The sequence below is a fragment of the Watersipora subatra genome, chromosome 3 (assembly GCF_963576615.1).
Source record: "Watersipora subatra chromosome 3, tzWatSuba1.1, whole genome shotgun sequence".
Taxonomy (NCBI): Eukaryota; Metazoa; Bryozoa; class Gymnolaemata; order Cheilostomatida; family Watersiporidae; genus Watersipora; species Watersipora subatra.
Genome location: NC_088710.1, coordinates 56,812,741 through 56,833,427, shown reverse-complemented (window position 1 = coordinate 56,833,427; position 20,687 = coordinate 56,812,741). Strand labels below are relative to the sequence as shown.

Below are 20,687 nucleotides of genomic sequence, written 5' to 3'. Positions count from 1 at the left end.
ATTTTATTCTGTTTGAGTCATTTGCCAGCCCAAAAGCTTAACAACAAGTAGGTAGTTTAGGTAATTGTGTATGGTGTTAAAATGAGTGTATTGTATGTAGCTTTGTAACAAACCATATGTAAAATACTACTATAATATATTTAGAAAATTAAATTAATAAAGTAATAATAATAATCAATAAGAGACCTTTTTCATCACTTCAAGAAGAGACTCGAAAACAGTAGTGTAGGCTGTTTGCTAATGTTGAAGGGCAGAAGAACCGGCAATAAGAATTTGCACCAGATGTTAATTTCAACTCGAACTAGGCAAATTTAAACCAACCATTGAACTATACATTTTTGTTTGCCATTTTGACAGTTTTTACATTACATCCTTCAATTTCCACCATCCTGTTTGCATTTACTATTAAATAAGAGCTGAAAGAAACAAGACATGAGTAGAATTAGATAGGAACTCATGAAACAAGACATGAGTAGAATTAGATAGGAACTCATGAAACAAGACATAAGTAGAATTAGATAGGAACTCATGAAACAAGACATGAGTAGAATTAGATGAGAACTCATGAAACAAGACATGAGTAGAATTAGATAGGAACTCATGAAACAAGACATAAGTAGAAATAGATAGGAACTCGTGAAACAAGGCATAAGTAGAATTAGATAGGAACTCGTGAAACAAGACATGAGTAGAATTAGATAGGAACTCATGAAACAAGACATGAGTAAAATTAGATGGGAACTCATGAAACAAGACATAAGTAGAATTAGATAGGAACTCGTGAAACAAGACATGAGTAGAATTAGATGAGAACTCATGAAACAAGACATGAGTAAAATTAGATAGGAACGCATGAAACAAGACAAGTAGAATTAGTTAGTAACTCAAAGAGTGAAGTCATGAAATCTGAATAAAAGAAAGTTAAGTTTTAGGTTCCAAACTTATCTCTGATCTTCTGTTTTGCGTGTTAATTGTGAGGTTTTATTCTCTGACAAATCCTTTAAAAATTTTTATAGACTAGAGGCCTAGCTTTATTATTTGTCTCATATGTTTTTCAGCTGTCTCTAGACAATGTGAAGGCCACTGAGCAGGAGTTGTCTACCGTAGCTGTTCTCATGGCTTTAGACCGTGCCAAGCGCCCCTCCAGCAATTCTTTACAGCGGGTATATTATGTACCACTATTGCCTTTACCACTCGAAATTCATGGCTAGTTTGACCATTCAGTTGCAACTAGCATAAACATTTTTAGACGATGGATTCAATCATTCAAACTAGTCATTTAGTGAAATAGTTGAAGAATCTGGTAGGTAAAAAAGTTATCAGGGTCTAACGATGTTATACTGCCAACAATCAGTAAGCCTTACCATGTCCGAGATTGTTTTCTTTTTCAATCTGATAGCCTGCGGGTGGGTGTTTAAGAGGCTGGTTATCAAGAACCCGACGGAGTTTCAAAACCAAATCTATTAGTGACCTGCTGAAGGCCCAGAGCATATGCATGTCAAGTTTGGATAAAATTTGCCTAACAATCTGGAAACTCAGTGTTTATGCGAACGAACAGACACGCACGCACGCACACACACAGTGTCAAAATGGGATTTAATAATATAGATATGTTTCCAGCAGAGATTTGATCCAATTTTTAGTTTGAAGGATGTACTAAACACAAATTACCTTAAAGCACATCAATTATATCAGTACTTTTATAATATATTTTTGTACTTCAGAGTCTTGGCTTTCGAATGAGCCTATATTCAATACACAAAGAATAATGGAACTATGAAAAACAGGGTGTCAAAAGTATGTCCTGCAATAAAAAAAAAACACTTGGTTGTGGTTCCCACAATGTGATGTCATAATTAGCATTTAGTCGTCGATCCCTTTCGCTGCCATTGAGGCTGCGCTTTTCTGTGACAATCGGTGCTCTTAAACCCAGAAAGCGCTAATAATAAATGAGGATTCTAGATAATCAACAATGCCGGGGGATCGTGCTAACGCCCGACCAATACGAATACATGTTCTGGGTTAATAGATTGTGGAAGTAGTCGCTGTTGTAGTAGTATTATTATCTGAAGAATTCGTATCATTTTTCATGTTGCTTTCTAAATATGACTATGCTTCAATAAATATACTGTTGTTGATAAAGGTAGTAAAATCACATTGATTAAATTGTGACCTGCAGTGGCGTGGCCCGAGGACTATATGTAAATTGCACTCTCGCAAAATCGCGCGATCCCTGAAATCTATTAGCCTCAGCCATGCTACTCAACATCACAATAAAAAGAGAGGGTTAGCGCATAATATTGACGAAAAACATAGTATGGTGCTTGGAATCTGAGCTATTTATCATAGAAATAATCTGTACATGGAGAGCTAATGACACTGATTCCTTTGTCATCTTTATTGGTTCTCTTGAGTTGTCCTACCTTCGCCTGCCACTAGCATCCTTATCATAGTTGATAAATAACTGGTTTTCATTTTCAACACCGAATATGAAAATTGTGACATCATAATTGGTTAGCCTACACCGTTGAACATTTCTGTGGTAGAGCTCTGGGGAAATCCTATAAACACCAACCAATGTCTGTCTCACCATGTCAAACAATGGCTCATTTGAAAGCCAAGATATTGAGGAACTGGAATAAGCTGAAACAGTACTGATATAATTGATGTGCTTTAAACTTAGCCTGTTTGACTAGATGACTCAACAGACAGTATGACTGGGTACAACCTAAATGTACAAGCTTGTTTGAGATCAATTTTGTCTATCATATGGTTCATATAGATATCTGATCGATTTAAGTATGCTCGTGCGGTTGCAGTAGAAATTGCATACCTATATTATAAAGGCTGATGTCAGTTCTCTCAAATATGTTGTAATTATGAGAAGTTAATCTTTCTGGTTAGACGTAAAGTCCAGTTTCGAGTGCTAGCTAGCTGGGTGTTTTTGTATAAAATTATAGCAGTGGATGATGGATGTGTTTGGGTTGTTTAGTAGGTGGGTTTTCGGTCAGTACATCTTCAAGATGTACATCCCATCAGTACATCTTCAACGGGTGTACATATGATCAGTACATCTCCAACAGGTGTACATATGATCAGTACATCTTCAACGGGTGTACATATGATCAGTACATCTCCAATGGGTGTACATATGATCAGTACATCTTCAACGGATGTACATATGATCAGTCCTTCTTCAACGGGTGTACATATGATCAGTACATCTTCAATGGGTGTACATAGGATCAGAACACTTCTTGCAAGTGTGTGCGTGGTCAGTATATCTTTGATAGAGTCATCAAACAGGTGTGCTCTACCATTTTTTCACATTGGCCATGGTTTGATGTTAGTCTGGCTTAATATAATATTTAGCAGTCGGATGAAGGGGCGGGGACCTCGACTCAAGGGGCAGAAACATCAGCTCAAGAAGCGACAGCAGAATCTCGGCTGACAGATCTGAATACTAACAGTACAAAGGTTTTGGATTCATCTGCTCTGACAGATAAACTAGAGCATCTAGACCAGCAGGCAGAGCAGACCAACTCTTCCACGGTAAGCCAAGGATGGTTCCCAGATGGCTTAAGACAGTAATGATTGCTAATCATGTAGATTATCTTTTAATTATCTCTGTAGGTTATCCTTTGATTGTACACGCTTTTACAATGCAGGCTATTTATGGCAAATGCTATCTCATTACTAGTAGCTGTGTTGATTGTTGCCTGGCTACAAACATTGTGAATATCTGCTGTAGCTATCGACACCTACATCTTTCATCAAAAATTCGATTGATCAAAGAGACTCGACCTTAGTCGTGTGAGAGCCAAGATTTTTTGTCATGTTTTTTGTTGCCGTTTAAGTATTCTCAGCGTATTAATTATCTGCTATGGATCACCAATAATGTGCGATTTCCATAATGTTTGTGCAGCTATTTGTGCTGTTGATTTCTAAACACATTCAATAAACACTAGACATTGATGATACAAATTCATCAAGTAATTAAGATTTAATTTATTGGAATGAATCAAACTAGAGAAAAACGTTGTGTTGCAACAGATTTAATTAGCTACAAGATTATCTGAAAGGTTCCATAGACAGTTTTAGTTTACAAAAATAGTCCTGACATATTTGTTACAAATTAAAATATTTTCGTTATCCCACGACCAAACACGAGTGAAGTGAATGTTTGAGAGTTTTATGATAAATGCATGTGCACACAACTCACGAAAATTATTCATCAACAACGTCGCAAACCCTTGTACCAAAATCTCATCAACAAATTTAACCATTGTTCAATGGAGTCGTTTAAGTATAATAACGATACAAAACACATAAAAACCTATTTAAATATGTTACCAAGTCTTTGTAAATTGTCGACAATATCTTAAAACTTATCCATCTGATCAGATTATACACAAATAGACAGATTAATTTGGCCGAAAATCATTATTAAAACTTGCCAAGCCTTATTTTTATCAAAATTAGGACCGGCAAATGAAACGCTGAGCGACAGAGAATAGAACCATTAAGTCGTGCGCATTTCACGAAAAGTAACTTGCACATTTCACCAGTCTATAGCATTGTCGAATTGCCGAAGGTTTCTGTAATTAACGTAGAAGTACTGAAATATAATCGTTTCTTTTTTGCCGATTTCAAAGTAACTTGACATTTTCGACACTTTTGAGTACTTTGGTATTCTAACTGATGTCCAATGCAGCGAAGGGAAATGATGATGATATTTTTTTCTAACGATTCTTATGAGATTATTACAATATTTAATTATAAGTTTGGATGACTATTGAAGTGTTATAGTCACACTAACAACATCGATGATGGGCAATATGTTACTGTTATTATTTTTTCTAAATAGTTTTGTTAAATAGATTTTCTAAAAATCTATATAAATGTCACAACTTCTTGATATTGTTAGCTATGACGCTTTGAAATGTAAACAAAATTGTGCATTGGTTTTCTATTATTACTATATTGCTATATTAATAATATTGGTGATTCTAATAATATCTGTGCATTATACTTCTAATATTGCATTTCTCCTATTGCAGGGGGAGAGATATAAACATATAATCTTTTCCTTTCATTATTGCTGTTTGTTGTACATAATAACACCCAGTACATTACAGCTACCATTGCAGTTATCCTATTGCACTGCAGTGCCATTTGACTGCTAATATTGCATTTCTCAACCACCAGTACCCTTTTTTTTTTCCAATATCACTTTGGTCGTGGGCTGTATGACAGGGGAATTTCTAGTTATATCAATAGTTTTTTGTCTGAAACTCTGTTATTGTTATTCAAAAGAAAACTAGAAATAAAATCTGCCCACGCTAAAAATGAATAGAATGGAATTGAGAATAAGCTTGTTGGGCATCAACTCTTTCAACCAATCATAGATCAGTTTTTTCGCTACTTAAACAGACCAACATTTAAAGACGTTAATTTAACACGTGTCGATGTGTCGAAATTGTACTGGTTATGCAAATGATACATTTAGTTGGTGTGTAGCCACCCTATTGGTGCTGGATGCTGACTTGAGTCGGGGCTTTAGTGCATCAATACTAAAGCTCCTGCTGCTGTTGTAGCCGATTCAAGCGCATTGTTGTTGCTTCGCGTCAAACCTGCTATCTTTGCAGTGCTCCAGCAACTCCTATATAGAAAAAGGAGACTTGTCTTCTGGAAAGGCAATTTCTAAATGAGTTATTTTTTCAGGCTGCGGTTAACATTCGATTTGATTCCCCTTTCAACTCTCCAACGCGTTCTTCATTTGAGAGTGATCAACATTTCCACAGTGTTGGCTCGACACCTAAAGACCCGGCATCATCTGCCCACAGCGATATCAGTGGAACCTCAGCAGGTCCCTCTTCAGTTACTCATGAAAGGTAGCATGTTTCACAGTGTTTCATCTCTCTTCCATCAAATACGCATATTTGATGGATATTATTTTAAATGGATAATATTGCTAAATGATTCTGTTCTTGGATATTTTAGTTTTTGACAATATAAATTTGTTCATGCCATAGACATGGCATAATAACTCCTTGTTTTAACTTCTCAGTGCATTTTTTGTTTCAGTAATAAGATTATTGTTATTCCGCGACCAAACACGAGCAAAGCGAGTGTGTTTGGGAGCTTTATGATTAATGCATATGTGCACACAACTCTCGAAAAGTATTCACTGACAGCCATACCCAAACCCTTGTACCAAAATTCCATCAAAAAATTTAACCATTTTTCTTAGGAGTCGTTTAAGTATAATAATGACTCAAAACACCTATACACCTATTTAAATAGGTTACCAAGTCTTTGAAAATTGTTGACAGTATCCTAAAACTTACCCATCTGATCGGATGATACATAACTAGAAAGATTATTTTGGCCTAAAGTCGCCATTAAAACCTGACAAGCCTTTTTAATCAAAATTAAGAACGGCCAACAAAACGCCCATAAAGCCGTGCGAAAGATAGTAGAAAAACGTGCACATTTCACCAGTCTATGGCATTGTCCAATTGCCGAAGGTTTCTGTAATAAACGTAGACCGTTTGTTTTACTTTCAGTAAATAGTAACATTATGACATTGCAATATTGATTTACAGGTACGAAAATGTGGTACACAGTTTATCAGCCTATGTTTTTTTGTCCAATTACCGAAGGTTTTATTAAATTATCTAAAACATTAGCCAAATTTCTTTGCATCTTATGTACTAGCTAGGGCCGAACTACAATGCCCCTTTATGACAAGAACATTTCTTTATGTTGCTCCATTTTGCAGAAAACTTCCAGACACACGTGAACGCTAATGCTCGCTTTCTGTTACAGATCACTGTCAAAACCATTTTACATTCAACACAACCAACTTTCAAACTGTCTATATTACACAGCAGCTTGCCATTTTACTTCTAATATTGCATTTCTCCTATTGCAGGGGAGAGATATAAACATATAATCTTTTCCTTTCATTATTGCTGTTTGTTGTACATAATAACACCCAGTACATTACATTACAGCTACCATTGCAGCTACTATTACAGTTCTCCTATTGCACTGCAGTGCCATTTGACTGCTAGTATTGCATTTCTCAACCATCAGTACCCTTTTTTTTCCATGATCACTTTGGTCGTGGGCTGTATGAAAGGGGAATTTCTAGTTAATATGATTCATGTTAACTCATAGCTATTGTAATTCTGTAGTAGTCAGCAAGTGGAAGGTTCAGATCGAGGGGTCATCAACCCAAGCACAGAAAATGCTGAAAATCATTCTGCTTATCCTAAAACAGATTCAGCTGAAAATAGGTTGAATAGAGATCATGAAGAGCAAGCAGATTCATGTTCTGACAGCGCCAGCGAGATATCTTCACCTTCGGCATCCTTTTCTGTCAACAGCGATGCAGCCGATGGAGACGATGAGGATGAGGATGAAAGGTGAAAAATTGTTGATAGATTATTGTAACCTGAGCGCTGACTTTCTCTCAGTACCAACTCCGTCATGGCCGTATCGTAGCGTGTGATTGTTGTTCATATTGTTAACCTCTGCCAATTTAGATGTTTATTATTTCTAAGCCGTCTATCATCTTGTTATAATTACTCGCTATAATAAGTTTCATATGGCTGTTATATTAGGTTTAGTTTTGTATCTCATTTGTGTTTGTTTTTAATAATTATTTTGTTTGTTTCTGAATGGTTATGTAGTTCTGTGGCAATCAACAGTCGCTCTTGTATGATTACCCTGCGGTGTTTTAACAGTGTGATGGCAGATTCAGCTAAGGAAGACAGTTTGGTAGTGGACACAGCAAAGGAAGACAGTTTGGTAGTGGACACAGCTAAGGAAAACAGTATGGTAGTGGACACAGCAAAGGAAGACAGTATGGTGGTGGACACAGCCAAGGAAGACAATGTGGTAGTGGACACAGCAAAGGAAGACAGTGTGGTAGTGGACACAGCTAAGGAAGACAATGTGGTAGTGGACACAGCTAAGGAAGACAATGTGGTAGTGGACACAACTAAGGAAGACAGTGTGGTTATGGACACAGCTAAGGAAGACAATGTGGTAGTGGACACTGCTAAGGAAGACAGAGTGGTAGTGGACACAGCAAAGGAAGACAGTGTGGTATTGGACACAGCTAAGGAAGACAGTGTAGTAGTGGACACAGCTAAGGAAGATAGTGTGGTAGTGGATGCAGCTAAGGAAGACAGTGTAGTAGTGAACACAGCTAAGGAAGATAGTGTGGTAGTGGACGCAGCTGAAGAAAACATTTCGGTGGTGGACACAACTGGGAAAAAAAAACATAAAGGATCTTGTGAGGATGTGACCGGGGATGTTATACATGCCACCTCTCTCCTAACTCCCATGCAGGTACACACACAGCTTCTACACCAGTTAAGAGCAATGCTAACGTATTTTTAAAGTGAATTATTTATTTGGATCAGCCTTGTGGCGAGGTTTGATGGTACTCATTTGTTTTTGTTGTTACGTCCAGCTGATGTCATCACGTTGTGCGCTTTTCAAAAACAGGGTGAGATTTAAGCAATGAGAAGTTTTAATTTTGGTCGTGCTCTGATGGATCACAGTATTAAGGAAGTATGACAGTGGCTACGTTTTCTTATTTTATGAAACTGTTTACAAGGCAGACATTTTATTTCCACCTGGAGAAATCTCTTTTGGAGTATAATTGTTTAGTCATCAAATTTTAATATTAAAAACTTGCACTGCTGTTTGGTTTGTAATCATTCTACATATTGTTATTTTAGCGATAGGAGATGGATGGAATATTGACAAGTGTATAGTATGAGTTACAGCTGAACTGTTTACAGGTGTGTGGCAATCCAGAGATGACTTGTTCAGCCAGCCCTGTTAATGTCAGCATTGATGTTGTTGATCATCTAGAACAGTGTCTGGCAAACATTCCTAAAACTATACAGGTAGGTTTTAATCGTTCAAACCTTCATTTTTTCGTGGATCATATTTTAGTTTTGACATGGGGTTTCATCATAATTCTTTGTCAGCCAGGTCTGTCGTCTAAAACTGAGTTTTACCTGTAGATCCCGTATTATTACTATTTCTGTTAACAGATGAATCTGTTGTTTAGCTGCTACTACTCATTGCAGCTGGTCGGTACACTGCAGAGACTTACTCAGATGGACGGGGAGGAACTCCTCAATCTCTTCTACCACGGCGCAGTCATTACGCAGGCAGGCGACAGCAAAGAAGAGCTGTGTCACGCCATGTGGACTAATCTGATAAAATATAACACCGCTGACCCTGAGCAGCCCTGCCTGGTCCTTCTCAGTAACCAAGCAACCTATTTTATCACAGCTAAATCCGAAGACGACAGATATAATGTTGGAAACATTCGACATGAAAATCTCGAAGAGGTTTGCATAGGTCCATACCACCAGTACGTTCGTTTGGGGGGCTCGACTACCAGCGATTATTATTGTTGTGTGACGCGTGATCCTAGTCTAGTGCATATTTTCATCACTCGTGTCACTTTTATTGTTGACACAGATTTTGCCAAAGCACCGCAGGCCGATCTCGAACTGAATGCGGACTCAGAAGAGGAAGTTAGCATTTATGATGTACCGGAAGATTCAGCGGAGCAAACAGACCACCCAAGTGGTGTCCGGTTTATCCATGATGAGGAAGGAAGTCTGGAATCCATTCGAAACTTCATAGTCGATTGCTGCAAGTCGGATGAATCTGACGTTAAACCCGTTTCTATCGATTTGGTACATAGCAAAGCTGATTCACAGCTGCTACCGTTGACTCTTTGCCTTACCGAAACAGCGCTTTATTTTGTGAAGGAGTCATATGCTGACCATCCTGTCCCAAAGTGCTGTCATGAGAACCTTAATAGACAAGCCTATGCAATGGACCGCTCGATTAACCTTACCGATGTAAGTAACGTGTCTCTACAGGAACAGACACTCACGCTTGACGTGATGATTAAGGAGAGTGAAACACTGTCTGTGGTCTTTTGCTCTCTGGCAATGGCTCAGTCCTTCCTTATGAAATGCTCACAGCTGCTGACAAATTGAATATGTTTTCCTGCACTTAACCAGGTAATGTCACTGCACCCTGCATGCATAAAATAATACTGTATGTTTCTGTTGTGCTAAAGTCTCGTAGACACTAGAGCGATAAAAAGTTGTTGTTAGTTATTATGTTTTATAACTGAGATATTATTGCTAATATAATTTTTACTTTGGATTTTAAATATATGCCATGCATATGCTTAATTGGATATGATATCTTATAGCTTGCTTGAACGCAGTTATGAACTATGACGGTTTCCATAGAGTAATCTCGCTTCATCCGCCCATTTGGAAAGTTTATCGTAATCTGAAACAACTTTTTTTCTTGAGGTGCGTTCACACCAGGCAGATTTATCGGAAATGTTTCAACTCTGATAAAATCGGCCTGGTGTAAATGCTTCTTTAGTACATAAACAAAAGTTTTTATCTGTCTATAAAATTAAAGTCCTGAAAATCATACATCAGAATTTGTTTATTTTTGGTCAACAAAATATGCTTTCCTTGTTAGCTAGCTCAAAGATTGCAGCTTTTTAATCCAAGAACAACAAAAAATACCGTTTGTTAATAATTGTATAAATCATCAAGATCTAAATGAAGTAGTTTAAGTAGGTATGATGAATGGCTTAAAGCTGTAGGAGTTGTCTTCTTTGTCTCATCGCACATGTTATAGCATGTTACACTATTAAGCAGGTGTCACACATAGGTCAAGTTTTATGCCAATCGCTAAATTGTCATGGCTAAAGTGTGTCAAAGATTCGCTCATGCAATGATGTATCGACCAATGCAGTGAATTTCCGTATACAAAGCATTGATCAATGTACGGCCTAAGAATAGCCAATGGTTGGTGACAACAGTTTTAGTTTAGAGTGTGGACAATTCTGTTAGAGATAATCAGAATGGATAGTGTAAACAAATGTAATGTTTGCCACATAATGTCATTTCGGGTACCTCCAGTTGGTGAGAGTTCGGCGCAAGACTAGAGCGACATGACTTTTTGAACACAGAATGCATGACAATACATCAATCAACGTAATTTTTAAAGCGCCTCAGTTGAACTATGGTATATTGATGGACTATTCATTAGTTCTCTGCTTCAAGCCATACATCAACCTGTGGCAGCTGTAACAACATCAGGAAGACTGTGTGGTTGAGTTTTTCCTCAGATGAGCATCTTGGTCTTGTGCTATTGGTACTCTTTGCTGTTTCAGGAAGGACGCTATTGGATGATCAGATGCTATTCTCTGCTGAGTCACTGTTGATTCTCCGTTGAGATTTGAGTACAAGATAGTGATTATTTTTCGCAAAGCCACAATCAGTCAAGATTGTGGCAATGTTTAATTTATATTATGGATAAACATCAGCAAAAATGGGTTTTGGCTACCTGCTATTTTAGTGGTGCAATTATCTATGTTTATCTTGTCAGTTTTAATGATTCCGGTATAATGTGCCAGTATATTAGAATGTCGCACGTGTATGTAGGACCTGCACTAGTTTTTAGATACCTTGATAGGTTTTCAGTACTTATAATGCATAATTTATATACTCTGTTGGTTAGGTATGCGCATCAGCAATAAATATAATTTTTCGTGCATGGAAATTGTTTACCTTATGGTTTTGTGTTTACTGTTTCATCAGTCTAGTTTTCAACGTTTGTCACTAAAACTTTGGCATTTCTAAAATAATGAAAATAAAGTACCTGTCTAATAGCAAACTTATGTAATAGATGTACACTACACAACAAGTAAACATCAGATGATACATAGGGAGTGGCCTGCTCTCACCATTTGTTACAGTTTATACAATAGCCCATCGTACTCTTAATTGTTGGCAAGTCATCAGCAGTTCTAATGGTTAAAACTTATATCATGTGACATTACTCCCTGTGTCAAGGAGCATAACAGTTGTTAGCGGGCATCGACACAGTTAGATAAGAAGCCTAAGATAACACAGCACGGAGCTTATGAGAGTGTGTGCAGGCATTCGTTAGCGGACACTAACAATTCTGCATTATGGGTGAGGAAGAGAGGGATGACAGCAATGGTGAAACTAAGTGAGTATTAAATAGAAATTATTTGCCTATAGGCATCGATATTGGCATCACATCATGCCGAGCACCTGCAGCACATGTCATGATATGCAGAGCACTTGCAGCGTACCTCACAATATGCAAAGCGTTTGCAGTGTATGATTGCTGTGGTGCCTATCACATGGTGTCACCTCCATGCATCTTAGTTTGAATCTGTGGCATATGGTTGTTAGAAAACTGGGATGAGTGGTGGAGTATGTGCAGTGCTGTCAAACATAGCAACCTAGTCGGATGAGGTCGTTTTGTAAAGCGTTCCTTGTTATTTCGCTCAGACTGAGCTGAATGTAACAAGCTCTTCATGCATAACATTTTGAAAAATTCATTGATTTGTCTAACAATTGAGCTTTTTAATAGCCCTAGTCTTGATTTTGCTCTAGTCTTGTGTTTTGTTAATTAAGGGTCATTCTGTAACCTGTTTGATAGCTTCAGAATAGCACCAGATTTTATTAATTAATTAGTATTACTGGGTCAGTACAAATCGTCCACAGATACTGCTTAGTTAGAACACAAAATTTGTAGAAGCATCATACTTGTTCATTTTCTTTTAGACTCAAGCTTAGGGTGTCAGAGAAACAGTCATCAATAGCATTTGATTTTGCTCTCCTCCCTGCGCGGATGTTCTACTCTGTACTCACATTGTTAGCAGTTTTATCATGCTTGGCTGTAGCGCATGTACAATGCAGTATGTATAATACTATGATAATCAGTATGTACTATGTACAGGTGTGCAGCGTGTAAAGTTCTGTTGTAGAAAGTACATATGATGCTGTCATAAGGAACACTTGCAACATAAACTGTATCTGCATGAATGGAATTGCGGGTGGTTGACAGTTTCTCTGCATACCTGCTTTTACGTAGCATACTAATCTTTTTTTATTGATTCAAGTTAGCTAGTTGCTTTGAACATGAATCCCTCTGTAACTTGTAATTAAATGCTCCATTGCCATACGTTCTTCCTAAAGATCAGCCATTTTGAGAATTTTTTTTCATTAACAAGTGTTCCATCATTCTGTTTGACTAGGTCAACATTCAGATATCACCTCAGATAGCTTGGAGATTAGGTGATAAAGAAGGAAAACTGGGAACGAGTAACTAACTACTTATGGCGCCAGAGCTTTACATTGATTAAACAACTCTTTCTTCACACTTTATACTGTACACTATATAAACCTGAGTTTTTTGCAACATTAAACAACTTTTTCTAAAGTGTTTATTATTTTTCTAACATACTATTGGCTTTACAGGACCAACTCCATTAAGTCATTTGTAAAGCAATGAGAGAAAGGTCTAGCTTAGATGTAGCCCAAAAGGTTTTTACCTGCTGATAAGATAAACTGCGAGTGGTGAACTGTCTTTCAACTGTTTTACGATTTCTCAGTCTAAAATATGCATTATAAAGTTTAATCAAAAAAAGATTTTGTAAAATAAGAGAAAACGGTAACCTTTGAGTTAATTAACCATTTGTGACCTAAAATTCTACAATCTACCGACCTTTCCTTGGCTCACTCAATAGCTAAGGCCAGATGATCACAAAAACTTCCACGTCTGCTGCAGGTGGTTGTTGGGAGGAAGTACTGAGAAGTCATTGCTCCCGACCTCTAGACACTACAAGGTCATACGAATAGTTGTCTTATTTGGCCTTTGGATATGCTTTGTAAGTAAGTGGCTATTCGGGTATCTAGTTTTAAGTGAATTGTAAACAGTTTACATCATTTCTTGCAGGGGCGTACGATCTATAATGTACAAAATAGTTTTTTGAAATTTTCAACAAAGAAAGCTTTTTCATATTGAGGGTATGCATACCAGCTCAACGTTGATCTTTATGAATGTTGGCGACAGCTTGCTGCTATTATCAAAAACTTGATTGCCATCTTGCGGATGTTATGGTTTGATGTTATCTTCAAACAAAATAGATTACGAAATGTAAAATACTTTGTCAATACATAGGGGGCATTCTCAGAGATTACTGGACCCGCCCTTCCAGAACTTATTGCCCAGACCCACTCAGACTATCAACTGATAGCTCAGTCTGTATCCATGAGAGGGGCTGGACATGCCTTCGGAGGAGTTATTGGTAAGCACTTATTAGAATATGATCTGCTGCATTGTCTATGGCTGATAGTTTTGCGGTTGATTCAATTATTCTACATGTAATGTTTATTTACAGGTACGTTTGTTTTCTCCAGTAACATTCTAACGCAGGCCGTATAAATGTGAGCTTAAAAACATGTACAAACTTTCATCAAATTAATTGATATTCAATAGTAATGTTTACAACTTGTGTATATATATTTACTTTATATTTTTAAAATGTATTTTATACTTTTCTCTGTATATACTTTATATATGTATAAAGTATATATATACTATATACATATATACATATATATATATATATATATATATATATATATATATATATATATATATATATATATATATATATATATATATATATATATATATATATATATATATATATATATATATATATATATATATATATATGTATGTTTTTACATATCTTTACATTTATTTTATATTCACATACTTTCTATATATTTATATAGATTTTTTATGTATTCTATATATATATGCTTGCACAACTATTTCATATATAGGCCTACTCGTATGATTATGTTTTTTGATATATACATGTATGTTTTTTGATATATGTTGTTAGAGTTTCTTTATAATGTTTATATTTACAGTACATATAATATATGAGTGTATATACATATATATGAGTAACTATGATGTATAAACATGCAAAAAGCTCTGGAAATAGTCAAATGAGAAGTGCAAACCGCCAACTGTAGGCCCAACAACTATGATTCAAGAGTTCAATACTTGATTGGTTGACCTATTTCTGTCTTGAGTGACTAGCTGTATCTAGCCGTAACCTTGCTACTGACTACTACCGTCATACAATTGTAGGAGGACTGACTGTTGATCGATGGATTCGTAATATTGATCTGCTCTGCTTCTTCATTTTGCTGCTTTATACAGCTGTCAGTGTCAGCGCTGCCTATGTGCGGAGTATTCAACTACTATTTGTTGTATTCTTTCTACAAGGAAGCATAGAGACTTGGCTTCAGACAGGTAATTCTATGAGTCATGTAGAAACTTTCATGTTTGTCCTTGCACACCCAACCATCTATGTAATACTTGTGGAGTTGTGCCCTCCTTCATTAAAAGCTAACCAAAAGACGTACATACTACTTTTTTCATATTTTGTTGCAAATGAAATGCAAACGTAGTAGAATTTTACTAAAGTAAATGATAGTATTTTTTTGTTATACAATTTAGAAAGTTCATGAAGTTCATCTCGCTAAGAGTTAATGTTCATGCAAGTAGCCAGTTATTTTTGACTATCTTTGTGCCCATCAGATATCTAATGTCATTCCTTCTACAATCTAGTATCAGTTACACAGTGTGGTAATTTTTTTGGTTCTCACAAATAGTCGCTTGATTGATGTGTCGAAAACAGAAGTGGCCAAATACATTTTTAGCTCTTGGAGTCTAAAATATGTAGCAAGTTGAAATGTTGCAGCGGGATACCGGATCGCTTTGGTGTTATGGAGGGAAAAGTCAGCTGGGCCATTATACGCGCTGCATATGGGCTATGGAATAGGAAGCATCATTGCCCCACAGCTAGTAGCACCATTTCTTGATGCTCGATTTTCTGGAGGAGTCATTGAAACTGGATTCAATAGCTCATGCAGGGTAGCTCCGACGACCCCATCAATAAGCAACAATGTTACTACGACAGCATTTCAAGAATCTATCACTCCGAAATATCCAGCCAATTTCGTGAATGCCTACTGGATATTGTCAGCTATAAGTTTTAGTATAGCGCTCGTATTTTTTGTGTATTTTGTTCACACTCAGATCACTGGTATTCGGATTGGCAACGATGAAAAAGAAAAACTGATTAAAACTGCAGACCACACCTTTAAAAAATTCTTTTCAGCGAGGAGTTGCTCTCCCAACCATCCAACATATGCAGCCTTGATCATTCTACTACTATTCTTTTACTACGTGGTGTCTGTGCCATTAGGTCGAGCTTTTTCTAAGTTCATATTTTCCTATGCCAGAGACGGACCGTGCCTATCTGTGGAAGCATCAACTAGCCTCGAGTCTGCGTACTTCGCCGCTTTAACCGTGGGGCGTCTGTGCGCTTTCTTAACATCTTCTGTGATGCACATAAAGTATATCCTGCAGGTAAATGTAGTTATTTACTTTGCTCATTATTTCTGTATATAGCATGCTATGGCAAGTTACTTGCGTTTCAGACACTCATAACTGCAGTTCAGTGTCTACCTGTAGATTAGGACTTTATAGGAATTCAACTAAAGTTGATATCTCCTTTTACAATTTTTCTTTAATAATGTAACTTATTATGTGATAAATCTTTTATTAAGCTCAAGATTACGCTTTTTCGATATAATAGTTTACTAAAAATTTAAATATAGGCTACAATGAGTGTATGTTGTTAGATCAAGGAGTTAGTTGACTCGATATATTCTTGTGATCCGATAAATCAAAAGGATTGATGAAAGGGCAATTCCAAGTTATAGTATCGCATACCTTTGCAGAAATTTTATCCATAACATCTTTGACATTTGTTTAACATTGTTTAACGTTGCCAGGTGGAAGTCATCGGGGTGCTGGCATCCACACTGGTCTTGTTCTTTCTTCGTGATAACATCACCATACTCTGGATATTCTGTTCCGCTCTTGGCTTTTTTACTGGACCTATTATTCCATCAGCTTTTGCATGGGCCAACAGATACATAGAAGTTACCTCTACAGCGCAGATAGTGCCACAAATTGGAGCCGCAGTTGGAGATGTAGGCTTTCTCATGGCTGTTGGATATAGCTATGAAAGCTATGGACCATACACTCTCTGGTCATACCAGTTGGCCTTGGCCTCAAGCATTTGCCTCGTTTCTTGGCTCTTGCAGATTATTGGTTCTCTACACGGCGATAGGTACAAGGACACTCAACCGGAGACAAACTGAGATACTAACTGGTTCATTAGCTTTTATATTATTTTGTTTCAATTCAGACAATGTCAGTAGCCACTAACTCCTCTGTTTACATGTGGTTTTTAGCACTCTCCTTTGTATTATTTATGCTTGTACCTTGAATGGTCAACCAGCAAATCTTAATCTTACAAAGATAAAATATATTTTTATGTAATAAATTAAGTTTCATTGTTCAAAAGCTGACAATGCAACTCTTGTAGGCGTAATGTACTGTTTGTAATAGGGTTTTCTTAGAATACAGAGCATGATGAGGATTATAGTGCGTAAAAGTCTGTAGATTTGTTAAGATTTTGTTAAGCTAAAAGCAAATTTTTCCTTATTTTCGCACAAATGTATATATTATTTTAATAATATCACAAGATGATGACGAACAATTCACCTACCTAACTGGCAAACGATGATAGAAATTTTTACATTACTAGTTTATGTCTGATCTGCATATTATTAAAAACTCGGTAACCAGTTTTGATGCAAGAATGCTCCCTAGACCGTAGCCTGCATGAAGGCATTGAATTCCAGCAGCTGCTTTCTCTTTCCACATTATGAGAATCACACGACTGCCAGCTACAAAGATACAATGTTACGCAGAATATACATTATACAATATTAAAATATATAATAATACAGAATATTAAATAATTATGCATTGTACCAGTATAAAAATCTGATAATAATATAACTAGAAATTCCCCTGTCATACAGCCCACGACCAAAGTGATATTGGAAAAAAGAAAGGGTACTGATGGTTGAGAAATGCAATATTAGCAGTCAAATGGCACTGCAGTGCAATAGGATAACTGCAATGGTAGCTGTAATGTACTGGGTGTGGGTGTTATTATGTACAACAAACAGCAATAATGAAAGGAAAGGATTATATCTCTTCCCCTACAGTAGGAGAAATGCAATATTAGAAGTAAAATGCACTGATATTATTAGAATAAGCAATATTATTAATATAGTAATAATATGAAACCAATGCACAATTTTGTTTACATTTCAAAACGTCATAGCTAGCAATATCAAGAAGTTGTGATATTTATATAGATTTAAAAAAAATCTGTACTATGTAGTCATTGTTCTGTAGTCATCCAAACTTATAATTAAATATTGTAATAATCTCATAAGAATCGTTAGAAAAAAATATCATCATCATCGACAGGCAAGGAAGCTAGATAATGGGTGTGGCAAGTAAATGAGCCGGGCAACTGTTTTAACACGTGGAGTCACTAACACAAATGCCATGTGATGAAAAACTCTGACACACAGTTTTGTTACCATGGTAATATTCCGTGTTTCACAAAAGCTTTTAAATATTGCATTCCTGGCAAGACCATTTTTTGCGCTTTCATTCAAGAGCAATTTGACTCAAGTGGAAAATCCGCAACTGTTAAATCTGGTGTTGAAGCTAATGGTATTGTAATTAGTAAAAAACCTGAGAGACAAGGACTAGGCATCCGCAAGGTTGCAGATGCCATTCTCAGTCCTATTACCTTATCAATGTTAAAACGAAATAAAGCTCAGTTATAAATGGATCAGTTTAGAGGGAGGGAATAGATACTTCCAACACCGTGGTGCCTGCTAGCTGTTCTTACTGTTCTGGTGCTAGATATGATACACTTTACCAACGACCAACATTTTTAACCGGTCCAATAATTCCCGTGTTTGTGCTAATAAAATGCTGTGATAGAATGAAATGGTGCATAGCGCTCCTCAACACTGATAGGTTTATGTATCATTAGAAAGAAGGGGTCATGCTCGCTGAACGGTGGGAAAAATATTTTACAGTTAAAAAACTTCATCTTTTTGTGTATAATGATAGGAGTGAAATTGCATCAGCTTGCTGACTTGTTTGCAGGTATAGGATATGACAAGCGTACTACTGTTATATATATTTACCCCATAATTATTCCGCATGAAGTGTCGTTTTCAGAGAAACTTCCTACTTTTTAATTCTTCAAGCACATCAACAGTTCTCTTACAATTGTACAGTAAATTGTAAATTATTGTTATTACTGTAAAGTATTACTAGTTGCTTGACATTTTTACTGTTCCAACCTTTCTCCTTTTGTATAACGGTGAAAGTCCCTGAAAGTGTTCCTGAAATACATACTGTCTAACTTTAGACATTTCTTCTCGAATAATTACAAGCACACAACATATGTTTGTGAAGATTTTATTTTTGTTGTAATGAGATCGAACCAATAGATTTCCACATATTGAACCTGAGCTCATATATTACCAATATAATATTGGAGTTGTGCCCACATCTGTACATGTAAACACTGCATATATGGTAGTCCTCTTTCAAGCATATATAACCAGTTAACTGGAACTAAAAACAACTGATAGTTTACTTAACTCATGCAGGCATGATGATCAAAGTAAGAGTATTTCAGCCCTCTCAGTTTCTTCGTGTGCAAGGCATATTGCTTGTTCATACTTGCCAATCTTTACTATTACCGTAGATTAAACTACTACCCTGAAAGTCCCGTGAGTCGTAAGAGATCATCATGTGTAATAACTATGCGCACAATTATTCTTAAACGTAGAAAGGTGATCAAGTGGTGAAGATGGTAGCTTGCATGGCTGGAAAGTAGAATATCAATGTTCAATTCTTGTGTGATACAGTCGCTTTTCCTAACGCTCTTGGCATGGTTTTAGACGGCTGGAGACGACTCTTATTATAGTAAAGATTGTAGTGACGATTAATTGTTAACATCTATGAAACAATCCTACAATTCTGACTAGAAGAAAGGTGCCAACTTTGTCAACCTGGACAATGAAGCTGTTATAAAGAATTTTATGATTTTCTGCTAATAACGTTTCTTTATTCAAAGTAACACATTGCAAACTCTACAAATCTACAAGTACATCAACTAAATGTAAAATTTGACAAATACAATATAATATACCTTGTTATAATTCTCTTTATTAACTGAGTACAGAGGTATACGTCTAACATGTATTTTTTATTAAAAAATAAACAAGAGGAATGAGCAGAGCATTGTGTCAGCCTAAAATGTTTGCTTTTGTGCAAATAGTGGAAATAGTGCATCTATGCTTTGATTTGCTCTATAGATGCTTTTGTGCATCTCTAGCTCAAATGAAATAGCGGAAAAAAAAGCTGGCGATCGAGCAGCAGACGATACTGTAGTTGTCAAGCAAATATTTATACGAGAAAGTTAGCCACGACAAGATAGATCTATATAAAACTTACATTATGAATCATATAATAAGTAACACAGTAACAATTTAACATTTGAGTACATTAAAACAAAAAAATTATTTGTTGATAACTTAAATGTTTGTTCTAAATGTGAGTAGACAGAAGAGCTAGCCTGTCTCACCTATCACATGCACAACACAGAATTGGCTTAAACAAGCTACAACTACTGCAAAGTTTCCAGACGTTCGCATGTAAGTGTAGGCAAATATCACAGGTTAGGCATAGATTGAAGTTTATTTTTTTAATGTACAAAAATAATTTACTGAACAAATCTTACTTAA

General features: G+C 36.3%; 2 protein-coding genes across 3 annotated transcripts in view; both read left to right on the top strand.

Annotated features, from left to right (window-relative positions):
• LOC137390774 (nischarin-like) overlaps positions 1 to 11,746 on the top strand; it is a 28,545-nt gene extending 16,799 nt beyond the window's left edge. The window contains exons 12-19 of the mRNA XM_068077093.1: positions 1,059 to 1,163; positions 3,373 to 3,552; positions 5,725 to 5,894; positions 7,203 to 7,433; positions 7,755 to 8,364; positions 8,823 to 8,930; positions 9,117 to 10,070; positions 11,252 to 11,746. Coding sequence (XP_067933194.1) covers positions 1,059 to 1,163; positions 3,373 to 3,552; positions 5,725 to 5,894; positions 7,203 to 7,433; positions 7,755 to 8,364; positions 8,823 to 8,930; positions 9,117 to 10,046 — 2,334 coding nt within the window. The 3' untranslated portion in view covers positions 10,047 to 10,070; positions 11,252 to 11,746. The remainder of the gene's footprint in view (positions 1 to 1,058; positions 1,164 to 3,372; positions 3,553 to 5,724; positions 5,895 to 7,202; positions 7,434 to 7,754; positions 8,365 to 8,822; positions 8,931 to 9,116; positions 10,071 to 11,251) is intronic.
• Positions 11,747 to 11,974: 228 nt separating this feature from the next.
• Positions 11,975 to 17,282, top strand: LOC137391446 (sodium-dependent glucose transporter 1-like). 2 transcript variants are annotated; one of them, XM_068077925.1, is made up of 6 exons: positions 11,975 to 12,093; positions 13,684 to 13,783; positions 14,077 to 14,203; positions 15,067 to 15,231; positions 15,683 to 16,353; positions 16,782 to 17,282. In XM_068077925.1, the coding sequence occupies exons 1-6, from the start codon at positions 12,053 to 12,055 to the stop codon at positions 17,151 to 17,153; spliced, it is 1,476 nt and encodes a 491-aa protein (XP_067934026.1). In that variant the 5' UTR covers positions 11,975 to 12,052; the 3' UTR covers positions 17,154 to 17,282. The 2 variants fall into 2 exon arrangements, with proteins under 2 accessions (XP_067934026.1, XP_067934027.1); XM_068077926.1 differs by lacking the exon at positions 11,975 to 12,093 and having other exon boundaries at positions 13,704 to 13,787.
• The last annotated feature ends 3,405 nt before the right edge of the window (positions 17,283 to 20,687 follow it).

Coding starts and splice junctions, on each gene's coding strand:
- LOC137391446 (XM_068077925.1), top strand. CDS start 12,053: ATGGGTGAGGAAGAGAGGGATGACAGCAATGGTGAAACTAA. Junction 14,204..15,066: donor TGCCTTCGGAGGAGTTATTG/GTAAGCACTTAT, acceptor ATACAATTGTAG/GAGGACTGACTGTTGATCGA. Junction 15,232..15,682: donor AGAGACTTGGCTTCAGACAG/GTAATTCTATGA, acceptor GAAATGTTGCAG/CGGGATACCGGATCGCTTTG.